Raw genomic sequence first — 12699 nt, 5'->3', positions numbered from 1 at the left:
CATATTGAGCCTCAAAAGGAAGTTGGTGTCACTTTTATTATTGTCCTACCCCATGACTCATTATGTTCCTCATCTTTTTAAACATTAATTACCAAGCTCTAGCACCACATAATAAATCAAAACATACTGGTTTGTGTTAATCTTAAAATATACTTAGTTACAGTGGTTTTATTTTAATCCTGAACGCATTTTGTGCTTATTTCAGACGGTCGTCGTTTTTTGTTTCCTACCGGAATCGGTCGTTGACGCTCCTTTCTGTTTCCGTGTCTGAGAGGAGAGCAGTGGCTTGATCCAGTCTGTCAGAATGCAGGTCGGTTAAACTATAATATCTATATTTATAGGATGTTTAAACGCTCTGATTTAACGTTGGTGAATGAGATGATTTAACGTCGGTTGATGTCGGTGTTGAATGTGGAGATGATTTACAGAGAAGAGCTCTAAAACTCAGCTAACAGTGCTAACAGTGCTAGCTACACAGCTAACACTGTTAGCATTGTAGCTAACATGGTTTTATTTTGTAATTTGTTTGCTAATGTTGTCAGACAAATCTAGTGGAGTATAAAGTAAAATATTTATGTATTATTATTTATGTTTTTATTTATGTAATTGAGTAAATGTACTTAGTTACTTTAGTTACTGACTAAATGTGTTTTTAAGATGTTTCTTGTCAATCTTTCAAAATAAAATGCACGCAATCTTTACACATATCAGAATTATTGTAGCCCTCATGTTTGCTGTAAGTCATTTACGTTGTGATCATTAAACACAGCTTCATTTAGGGAATATGAGCAGCAATTCAATGTAAACTCAAATGATATGACTAGCTCAGTGCTAAATCGACCTAAAACCAGAAGAGACATGAAATGAGCTGGTACAACAGCTGAGACCATTTGTGACAAACCTGGAAGTTGGTAGACAGAAATTGAACTGATGACAGTTTTCATCATGTCAAAGATTTGATAATAAACAGCTTGGAGAAATGTAAATAGTATAATAATGTTTTAGTGGAAAAGTTCTATTTTTTATTTTTTTAGAATAAGTCTAAATACTGACGTTTATATCTAGTCATCAATTCGTCAATAAATAAATAGTTAAATAAAAGAAAAGAAAACTGAATAAGCGTTGAATATTTAGATTTATCTCTAAAATATAATTATATTATTATGATTAATATTTTAAATAATAAAATAAAAGAAGCAACTGAATAAGTGTTGAATATTTAGATTCCTCTCTAAAATATTATTATTATTATTATAAATAAATAATAATATAAAAGAAGAAACATTCACATGCTTGTTTAGACTACGGCTCATTCCCTAACTTATGGAGGGAATTTGTTTTCAGAAATATTGAAAAATGAAACCCTGACCTTGGTAATTTGGTACAGATTTCTTTTTAAGAAATAGCAGATTTTGGTTTTGAAATCGATGTTTCACTCTTCTTACAAAACCAGGAAGCATATCGGAGCTAAAAGAAACCCAGAGTAACAATACATGTATGTATGTTTGTTTTTTCCCCAGGACCCAAACGAAGACACCGAATGGAATGATATCCTGAGGAAGAAAGGCATTCTACCTCCCAAAGAGGTGCCTAAAGATGATGAAGAGGAGGAGCTGGCCCTCAAGCAGCAGTCTGTCGGTAAGAGAAGAAGTTAGGGATATATATCAGTGTTTCTTTGTGGCTTAATTTTGGGAGATTCATTCATTTCCACCACACAAAACAGGTGTTTAAAGTGTCCCCTAATACAATTTACCTCATCGTTTTGGTTTTATTTGCAGATGTACAAACTAAAACCATGTACATTATATTAAATATGATATTTGATAGTTCATAGTCGTCTAATTTGACCCCATTCAACTGATTACTGAGGGTTAGATTATTTACAGAACATATAATCAGCTGCTGTGACTGTTTCTCTGCACAGTTAAAACATATGAGGACATGACACTGGAAGAACTGGAGGATAATGAAGATGAGTTTGGTGAAGACGATGAGGCTGCTATTGAGATGTACAGGTGAGTGGAGATTATGCAGGTAGACAACTCCCAGTCATGTGTATTATACTGTTATTCTGTGTGAAGGGCCTTTTTAAAAACTTCATTTTAACCATAAGACTAGAAAATGTCCAAATCCACCAGCATACTAGCTTTTACATGATCGCTTTTTTGTTAGAATTACCCAGAAATACAAACAAAAAAATTGCAGCATTTGGTTGGTTGTTAGTGAGACTTCTTCACTCTGACTGCACACTGATATGAGATGATTTGATATATGAGATGATTTGATATATGAGATGCGTCTCCTTGCAGACAGCAGCGTCTTGCGGAGTGGAAGGCGACTCAGATGAAGAACGTGTTCGGGGAGGTGGTGGAAATCTCGGGGCAGGACTACATCAAGGAGGTCAACAAGGCCGGAGAGGGCATCTGGGTGGTGCTGCACCTCTACAGACCGGGGTAGGTCAAACAACAACAAAATCAGTACTTCACCAAGTACAGTATAAGGAAAAAACATCTTAGGGTTGAGTTTTTAGGCCTCTGCGCCGGCGACAGCCCATCAGTCAACTTCGGCTCTGACTCTACTGACTGTTTCCAAGTAGAAAGTGCAGCACTAACAGATCTTTATGGTGTTTTATCTCCTTTCCCAGCATCCCTCTGTGCTCCCTCATCAACCAGCACCTGAGTATGTTGGCGAGGAAGTTCCCTCAGACCAAGTTCCTCAAGTCCATCTCCACCACCTGCATCCCCAACTACCCCGACCGCAACCTGCCCACCGTCTTCGTCTACATGGAGGGAGAGATGAAGGCCCAGTTCATCGGGCCGCTGGTCTTCGGGGGCATGAACCTCAAAGTTGAAGGTAGGAGGCGACTTGATCACTAAAGAAGTGGCACTTTGACTTTGAACATGCACTGAAATCTTCAGGACCATCAGATGATCTGAAGTATGGAGTCATAGGAGCGGCATAAAAAACAATAAATCTGTAAAAGAATAAGAAAAAAAATGTGTAAATATAAAGAGGAATAAATAACTCAATTTAAAAAATGTGGAAATATAAAATAAATAAATAAAAGAATAAATAAGTAAATAAAAAATGTGGAAATACAAATACAGGAAAATAACGGGATAAAATAAATAAATTACATTATATAAAAATAAATAGATAATTTATATGGAAAATAAATACATTTGGAATTAGTATTAGTTAAAGGCAAATAAAATATAAAAAGAATAATTAAAAGCATTTTTCTTATATTTTCAGATTTTTTGTTCATTTATTTCTGTATTTATATATTTTTTTTAATATATTTATTTATTTTTGCATATATCTTTTCTGTATATTTCTAAAAAAATGTTTGTTTTTATATAATGTTATTTATTTCCATCCCTTTATTTTTCCTTATTCTTTTACCTATTAATTTTACCTTTATTTATTTTTATATCTATTTATTTCAACATTTTTATTTATATATTTATTCTTTATTTATCTGTCTTTTATATATCCACATTTTTTATTTACTTATTACACATTTATTTTCTTATTCTTTTGCAGATTTATTCTTTATAAATTACTACCTATAACTCCACACTGAAGTGATGCCTGTTTAACCATAACATTTTAAAGAATCGTTGAATCCCAGGGAATGAGTCCTTACCCCAAGTGAAGGAGTTTAAGTATCTCGGGGTCTTGTTCGCGAGTGAGGGGACGATGGAATGTGAGATTGGTCGGAGAATCGGAGCAGCGGGGGCGGTATTGCATTCGCTTTACCGCACCGTTGTGACGAAAAGAGAGCTGAGCCGGAAGGCAAAGCTCTCGATCTACCGTTCAATCTTCGTTCCTACTCTCACCTATGGTCATGAGGGTTGGGTCATGACCGAAAGAACGAGGTCGCGGGTGCAAGCGGCCGAAATGGGTTTCCTCAGGAGGGTGGCTGGCGTCTCCCTTAGAGATAGGGTAAGAAGCTCAGTCATCCGTGAGGGACTCGGAGTAGAGTCCTTGCTCCTTTGCGTCGAAAGGAGCCATTTGAGGTGGTTCGGGCATCTAGCACGGATGCCTCCTGGGCGCCTCCCTTGGGAGGTGTTCCAGGCACGACCAGCTGGGAGGAGACCACGGGGAAGACCCAGGACTAGGTGGAGAGATTATATCTCTACTCTGGCCTGGGAACGCCTCGGGATCCCCCAGTCAGAGCTGGTTAATGTGGCCCGGGAAAGGGAAGTTTGGGGTCCCCTGCTGGAGCTGTTGCCCCCGCGACCCGATCCCGGATAAGCGGTTGAAGATGGATGGATGGATGGATGAATCCCAGTGTGATTGAAATAGTTGTAAATGAACATTTACTGTTTCTTAGATTTTGTTGTCTCGGCAGATGTTTAAAATAGTGTTATAAGAGTCAGTTTAAAAAAAATTGCAACAAAACAAAAAGTTTGTTGCAGTTTTAGGGCGTGTGTCCATATAGTGCTTTCTTTCTGTCAGAAAAGCGCTGAGGAGCGCTTCATCCCAGCGCTTTTTTAATGTTTCTATGACAACAATATCTTGAGAACACATCACCCCTCTAACCACCGTGGTATGATGCTTATTATCAGATATTCTTTTACATTGTTTTCATGCCTCCGTGTAGGCAATATAATATGTTTTCGGGTTGTCCGTCCGTCCATCTGTCCGTACGTACTTGCGTATGTCCGGTCCATTCTCGTTAACGCGATATCTCAAGAACACCTACTGTAGAGGGAATTTCTACAAATTTGACACAAACGTCCACTTGGACTCAAGGAAGGTCACTGTGACCTCGCAAAACACGTTTTTGCCATAGAATTCATTTGTCAATTATGACACACATGAAGTGATGACATTTTGGACAGACATGGTTGTAAACTGCAGCTTGACTGGTTGGCGAAGGCGTACAACCGCAAGTGTCACCATGAGCACCAACCGGAGGATGCATGCCCTCATACTTTGTACAAATGAGCTCATCAGCGCTCAGTCTGACAGCCGTAGAGGAAGGAGGACGATCTGTCGGAGACAACGCGTACGGTGACAAAAGCACAACACATACAGACGGCCGATCTGCTCCCACTAATGGGCTTTTTGCGCTCAGAAAAAAACCCGCTATGTGGACACTCAGCCTTAGTCAGACAATCTGGACAATTCGTCCCATCCTGTTCATGTCATCACATTTCAATATGTGTCCTGTGTGTCCCACCCAGAGCTGGAGTGGAGGTTATCAGAGTCCGGGGCGGTGAAAACAGACCTGGAGGAAAACCCCAAGAAGCCAATCGAAGACAAGCTGATGTCATCGATCAGATCTTCGCTTCCTACAGGGAAGGACAGTGACTCTGAGGACGAGGACTATTAGGAGATGAACGTCTGTCATTTCAAACCAGAAACACTCAGAGGACCTTGAGCTGGGACGGAGAGAGCGGACGGCATCTCCTTTTATCAGCATTTCATATTTTAACCATGTGGGTGGCTCGAATGCGGAGCTCCATCCTGCTCGGGGGCACTTGGACCTGAGACCACCCGGCCTCCTGGACGAAACAATCACTCTTTTGTAATTTAAATAAACGTCCGACTCCATCGACTGAATCTTTACAAAAGCATCAAAGACAAATAGTAACTTTTTTTTATTATGTTTCATGTCACAAAATGTACATGTACATTTAAATCTGTTGAATTAAATGTGAGTTCACCTCTTTGCCACTTTAATCTGTGCCAGCTTTTCTCCTTAATTCTCTATAAAGGACGTCTTTAAGGGATTATGTTGAGTGTTTTGTCTGCATTAGTGTCTTGTGTAACAGTGCAGCAGTGCTTGCAGTTCACATTGACTCACACCGATTTGACATATGGAAGCAGGAAGACACATGGCAGCAATGGTAGTGCAGTTCTTTGTTTTTCCATCTGTACAATAATTTATTAAGTTTCTGTCAGAGAAGCCGTGCGTCGCTCCACCAGTCGGTTTGGTTTGTGATGTTCAGAGGCTGCCTGCTGCTCTTCTCCTGTTTATTTCCTCTTTTGTTTTGGTAGATTCTTCTTCTACAACATCCCCTCCGGCAGACCTCGAATCTTCTGTTTCATTAGGAAGAAAGAAGAGAAGTCGGCGTCAGTAAATCGAACCTGAACAGTGATGTAATTTAAAAAGATCTGCGCTGGTTCACTTCGTCTTTGCTTCCTGGAAAAGGTTGATTTGTTGTAGACAGAAGAGAGATGGTGAACGTTTCTTGTTCTGTTGAGTGTGTTATCCGTTTCTCCTCACTAATGTTGAAAGGTGGCGATTCATTTCCTGCTTTAAGGAACCTTCTTCTAAAACGACGGTTCCCAACGTGGAGGTCGTGGCTGCTCCATTAGGCTGCACGATGACTCAAATTTAGATTTGTTCTTCAGACGTTTCTCTAATCTCTGCTTTTGTTGTTGTTAAAAACTGACTAATCTTACGTCTTCAAGCCTCTAACAGTTATTCATGCAAGAGCGTACGCTTGGTTTCAACAACAAAACTTATAAAAAAAACATACATCACTATTAAGAATTGATTATTGAGCAATGGTACTTAAAATCATGTTTTAAAAATCATGTAAACAATCATGTTTGTACTGATCCAATGTAAGCGTCTTTTAAAGGAGTGCCATAGAAATAATTAATCTGTAAAAAAACAAGGAAATATAAAAACAAATAAATTATAAAAGAATAATTTATTTTCACATTTATTTGTTTATTTATTACTGTATGAATTCTTTTATATCTTTTAAATATAGTTTTTATAGTTTTAAAAAAAGGAACTAAACGGATGAAAATAAATAAATTAAATTATATAAAAAGATATAACCAAAATACATAAAGAATTGAGTAATTAAAATGCAATAAATGATTTTTTAAAGAATAAATCTGAAATAAGAAAATAAATTTGGTTAGGAAATATAAAGAGGAATAAATACACGTCGAAGACAAATAATAAAATATAAAAGAATTATAAGCATTTACATTTATTTTCACATTTATTTCTGTATTTATATCTTTTTAAAAATATTTATTTATTGCATTTAAATTACTCAATTTTTAATGTATTTTTTATTATTTATTTTTATATAATGTAATTTATTTATTTTATCACTTTACTTTCCCACTTTTTTAAAAGAGTAATTTATATGAAAAGAATGATTACACATTTTAAAAGATTTAAATAAAAATAAATGTGAGAAATTTCCACACCACATTTATTTTCTTATTCTTTTACAGATTTATTCTGTTTTTATGGCACTCCTATGACTCCATAACTATTAACTATAAATAAAAACATAGATTCACGTTTTTTAAAACGGAAAAAAACATGCAGAGAAGTTGACAATACTTTTTTCCAGCCCTCAGTACTCAGTAGAGTCAGCAGGTCTTTGTTTCAGCTTGTTTACCACCTCTTAACTTTCAACCAGGTAGGACAAACTGTGTGAAGCCCGAGAGGCAAAAACCTCCTGATAGTTAAAGAACAGTTTATGTATGGTGTGATTTCTTACCAACAGTAACACCTTCTTCTTTCTCCTCTGGGAGAGTTTGGGGGAAAGTCGCATCAGAGGATGAACTGAGTGAGACTGGAGGAGCAAAGAGGAGAGTTAACTTAGAGAGCAACTGTTTGATATTGAATATAATATACTACAGAATTTAATGTTCTCTTTCTCCACCTCTGTTGCCAATTTAAAATGACAAAGAAGTGAATAACACTAACTCTTGGAAATTGCATTTTAAGACCTAATGAATTAATAAAAGAAGGAGATGCTGCTCCGCTCACCTGGTGCTGTACGGCTCCGACGGAGTTGCGTGCTTTAGAGTAATGAAACAGGAACTGAAAGAAAGGAGCAATTCAGGAGTTCAGAGAGCTGCTGAAAAATATCAGAATAATAAAAATCAGCAGAAGTGAGGTTGAAAACTTACTCTTTTGAAAACATTCTGGACTTGCTCCTGTTGGAGAAACAATTTCAGATTAACAACAGAATATAGTTTGGATATTCCTCATGGATGCATTAAAGCCACTCTCACCATGCTTTCACTGCATAACAGTTATCTTTAATATGATGACTGTACGTCAGCCTGTGGAGCCTCGTAGAGTCGTAGCAGCTGTCAGCTGTAAAATCTGATTTTAATGCAATGCAACAACCAATAAATCCTTTCTCTAAGACACCAGTTACTGATGACACTCGTCATTTCTGAGGCCATAGTTTATATCAGAGGTGTGGACTTGAGTCATAAATTCAAAACAATCTTGCAGCTCATTTTGTACTTTAACACCAGTGACTCGTGACTTCACTTGGACTTGAGCTTTTTGACTTGACAATACTTGATACCTTCCCCTAAGTCCAAATATTAAAGCAAGTCGACACTTAATTCACGAGATCTTTATTACATCTAGGAAGGAGGTTATGTTTTCACCGGCGTTGGTTTGTTTGTGTGTCTGTTAGCAGGATTACTCCAATAGTCTGTAGATTCTGCGTTTTTCCACATTAAACTCGGTGAAATTACAGTTGAGTTCCACCAAAGCTCACTTGGTGATTGTTGGAAAGAGTAACGACGACGGTTTAGGTGAGTTTTATTTAGTTTTTGTCCAGTTTGAATGAAGTGTTTTACGATGCTCCGCTACGTACAGCTGACAAAAATACACGTGGATGATGGCGCAAGCTGCACGGAGAGTGGGGGCAATCGTGAGCACCTTGGCGGAGGTCTGCACTCTCCGAGTGCCATTCTAGTTTATGACTAAGTTCAGTCACACTTGTTTTAACTAGGGCCGTCAATCCATTAAAATATTTAATCACATTTTTTATCTGTTCTAAATGAACCTTAAAGGGAGATTTGTCAAGTATTTAATACTCTTATCAACATGGGAGTGGACAAATATGCTGCTTAATGCAAATGTATGTATATATTTATTATTGTAAATCAATTAACAACACAAAACAATGACAGATATTGTCCAGAAACCCTCACAGGTACTGCATTTAGCAGAAAACAATATGCTCCAATCATAACATGGCAAACTGCAGCCCAACAGGCAACAACAGCTGTCAGTGTGTCAGTGTGCTGACTTGACTATGACTTGCCCCAAACTGCATGTGATTATCATAAAGTGGGCATGTCTGTAAAGAGGAGACTCGTGGGTACCCATAGAACCCATTTACATTCACTGATCTGGAGGTCAGAGGTCAAGGGACCCCTTTGGAAATGGACATGACAGTTTTTCCTCGCCAAAATTTAGCACAAGTTTGGAGCGTTATTTAACCTCCTTTGCGACAAGTTAGTATGACATGGTTCTTCCCTCTCAGTTCTTTAAAACTGAGCCGCTACAACCTAAAAATTACAAGTTGCGTTAATGCGTTATTAATTTAAGACTATTATTTATGAGTGCAGAGTTACTGACGCTCTTTGCAGAAAGCCTTGTGAGATTTTATGAGAACATGTTTGTAATTACAGCATGTAAAAATACAATAAAGTACAATAAAATCACAGACGTCATCACAGTTTAACACAGCTTTATGTGTAAAACTCCACCACTGAGAAACCCAAAGCCCAAACAGGCTTACAGCAGGAGACACCACTATTGAGTTGCAACATAAATTACAAGTAATACTAAACAAATAAACCATCCTGATGTTTCTCCAAGCTTTAGAAACAAAGGTATTTCATTCTGTCGTCGTCAGTACACCAAAACATTTCTGGATTTTGACATTTAACTTTATATTATTAGCTCGTAATCCTCACGTTAAGTGCTGTAAACAAACCAGACCATCACTGAGCAAACTGTTAGCAACGGGGCTGATGGGAAATGTGGTACTCTGTGTTTTAAAACTTGAATATCTAAATGTTAAAATACTGTACAATATATAATATAATAAATACAATTAAATTGTCTTTGAGAGAAAAGAGTGACAATTTATTGAAGTCCTACTTTGGAAAACAAAACTTAACTTTCTTTTGTTCAGTGCTGAGAATTATTATTTTCATTATCAATTAATCTGACAGTTATTTATTCGATTAATCGTTTGGTCTATAAAATGACGACGAGGTGACGTCTTTAAATGTCCAAAGATATTCAGTTTAATGTGATTATAAACCAGAGAAAAGCAGGAATCTCCATATTTGACGGACTGAAAACAGCATTTTCTGACATTTTATCGTGAAAAATTTACTTAAATGATGAATTGATTATCAAAATAGTTTGATTGATTACCTCTCTGTCTATCGACTAATCGATTAGCTGATTATTTGTTGCAGCTCTACTGAGAATACTGCGTCAAATTCAGCTTTTTTTTGGGACGTTTTACGGTCGGCAGCTCTAGATCAAGATGTTGCAGTTAATTTAGACAGTGATATCTGAGAAATATTAAAAGTACCGTATGATATTAAATATTATATGTACCTTTTTAAGGTGTTTTTAAAGTGTTTTTTGGTGTTTGCTCTTCACCTACCTCATTCTGGTCATCCCATAAAACATCACTTAGATCATCACTCTGGACGCCTCGCACCTGCAGACGGACAACACGCTTCATTAGGAATTAATAACAGACAATAAACACAACATCTCAACACTCACTGCAGTTCCCAGGAAAAATAAATAAATAAATATTATTTTAATTAATTATTTGGATTGAATTCATATGCAGATCAGTGTGACCTCAGTCAATATTGTAATATATTCTCTTGCTTATTGTTCTTTAAACGGACCAGAAAGTGTTCCACTGAGTTAGGAAGAAATAATATAAAAAATAAATATTTCTATTAAAATCTGATAGAGAGACAATTAAAAGCTGCTGTTCATCAATGATTATAGTGATTGATTAATCAACGACTCTACAACCTGTTTTGGATGTATGGAGTCATAGGAGTGCCGTAAAAAAGAATAAATCTGTAAAAGAATAAGAAAATAAATGTGGAAAGATAAATAATAATAAAAGAAATAATAAATGAATGTGGAATTATTAAGATAAATAATAATAAATAAAATAAAACCTTAATGTGGAATTATTAAGAAAAATAACAAAATATAAAAGAATAATTCTAAGCATCTTTTATTTTCACATTAATTTTCCAATTTATTTGGTATATATGTAGTTATATAGTTTCAAATATATATATTTATTTTTGCATATAAATTACTCTTTTTTCTATATATTTAAAAATAATTTTCTATTTATTTTTATATAATGTAATTTATTTATTATCACTTTATTTTTCCTTATTGCTTTTCCCTATATTTTCCCTTTTTTATTCTTTAATTTCATTCAATTTATTTTTTATTTTTATATTTCCACATTTTTTAAATTTACTTATTTATTCTTTTATTTATTCCTCTTTATATTTCCACATTTATTTTCTCATTCTTTTACAGATGTATTCTTTTCGATGGCACTCCTGAGACTCCATACAACGGCCCATCTATTTTCTTTACAACCTCATATCAACATTCCTTTCTTTATTCACAACCTTTAAATAATTAATATTAATCAGCTTAAAAGTTACAGGTGGAAACGGGACCAAAGAAGGGAGATGTAGAAAAAACAAAACATGCATAAAGTTGTGAGAAAGTTTTTATAATTATTATTATTATTGGGATGATTTGAGTTTGGATAAAGATAATTTCTTACCTTTCTTAACTCGATGCCGTCTTCCCACTGATCATAAGAGCTGGCATCTGAGTGAAGATGTGAGGAGGAAACATTATTTATTATGGTTTGATACAAACATAGTTCCCTTTTTTAGCTGGTCATGAAGGAGGTTAAATAAAATAACGCTCCAAAGCTACACTAAATTTTGGTGAGGAAAAACTGTCATGTTCATTTTCAAAGGGGTCCCTTGACCTCTGACCTCCAGATGTGTGAATGTAAATGGGTTCTGTGGGTACCCACGAGTCTCCCCTTTACAGACATGCCCACTTTATGATAATCACATGCAGTTTGGGGCAAGTCATAGTCAAGTCAGCACACTGACACACTGACAGCTGTTGTTGCCTGTTGGGCTGCAGTTTGCCATGTTCTGATTGGAGCATATTGTTTTATGTTAAATGCAGTACCTGTGAGGGTTTCTGGATCAATATCTGTCATTGTTTTGTGTTGATTTACAATAATAAATATATACATACATTTGCATAAAGCAGCATATTTGTCCACTCCCATGTTGATAAGAGTATTAAATACTTGACAAATTGCAATTCAATATTTTAATTGATTGACAGCCTTAATAAATAATATTTAATGAGTTTATAATATACCTGAAATTATAGTACTGGTGTATTTGAATAGCACCTTTCAACCACAGAGGCAACTTAAACAGATACAAAGCATCTCTTTTTTATGAATTAAAAAGACATCCCTGAAGACCAACCTGGCAACCCAAATGTTCTCCTTATTAATGGATTATTACAGATTAGTATTATTATTATTATTTGAGTGTTAATAAAGGATTTAATAGCAACTAATAAAGACATTAGTTCCAAATAATAACACATTTATAAAAGTAAAGCATGTCTTTAAAAAAAACCTTAAAATTAAGATGAAATATAAATTATTAGTTTCCTTTCCTCCCTTAGTTTACTTCAACTCAACTTGATCTTACTTTATAGTATTTAATCTCCTAATATCACTATGAAACATTAGATCTATAATATGTTTCTATAATTAGCAGTAATTGTTGTGAATCCAAGACAAAAAGAAGTTGAATAAATCCACATTAAAGCTCCAA

General features: G+C 35.6%; 2 protein-coding genes across 2 annotated transcripts in view; one reads left to right on the top strand and one right to left on the bottom strand.

Annotated features, from left to right (window-relative positions):
* The first annotated feature begins 203 nt into the window (after nt 1–203).
* On the top strand, nt 204–5694 carry pdcl3 (phosducin-like 3). The gene is made up of 6 exons (XM_074657900.1): nt 204–310; nt 1521–1638; nt 1925–2015; nt 2310–2453; nt 2645–2853; nt 5196–5694. The coding sequence occupies exons 1-6, from the start codon at nt 305–307 to the stop codon at nt 5342–5344; spliced, it is 717 nt and encodes a 238-aa protein (XP_074514001.1). The 5' UTR covers nt 204–304; the 3' UTR covers nt 5345–5694.
* A 138-nt stretch (nt 5695–5832) lies between these two features.
* Nucleotides 5833–12699, bottom strand: part of nms (neuromedin S) — a 7110-nt gene continuing 243 nt past the window's right edge. The window contains exons 2-7 of the mRNA XM_074657901.1: nt 11607–11653; nt 10431–10487; nt 7906–7932; nt 7763–7816; nt 7491–7565; nt 5833–6054 (exon numbers count right to left, since the gene is read on the bottom strand). Coding sequence (XP_074514002.1) covers nt 6022–6054; nt 7491–7565; nt 7763–7816; nt 7906–7932; nt 10431–10487; nt 11607–11653 — 293 coding nt within the window. The 3' untranslated portion in view covers nt 5833–6021. The remainder of the gene's footprint in view (nt 6055–7490; nt 7566–7762; nt 7817–7905; nt 7933–10430; nt 10488–11606; nt 11654–12699) is intronic.

Source organism: Sebastes fasciatus, chromosome 14, assembly GCF_043250625.1.
Source record: "Sebastes fasciatus isolate fSebFas1 chromosome 14, fSebFas1.pri, whole genome shotgun sequence".
Lineage (NCBI taxonomy): Eukaryota > Metazoa > Chordata > Actinopteri > Perciformes > Sebastidae > Sebastes > Sebastes fasciatus.
The sequence above is the reverse complement of the archived record's forward strand: the minus strand, read 5'-3'. Positions and strand labels throughout refer to the sequence as shown.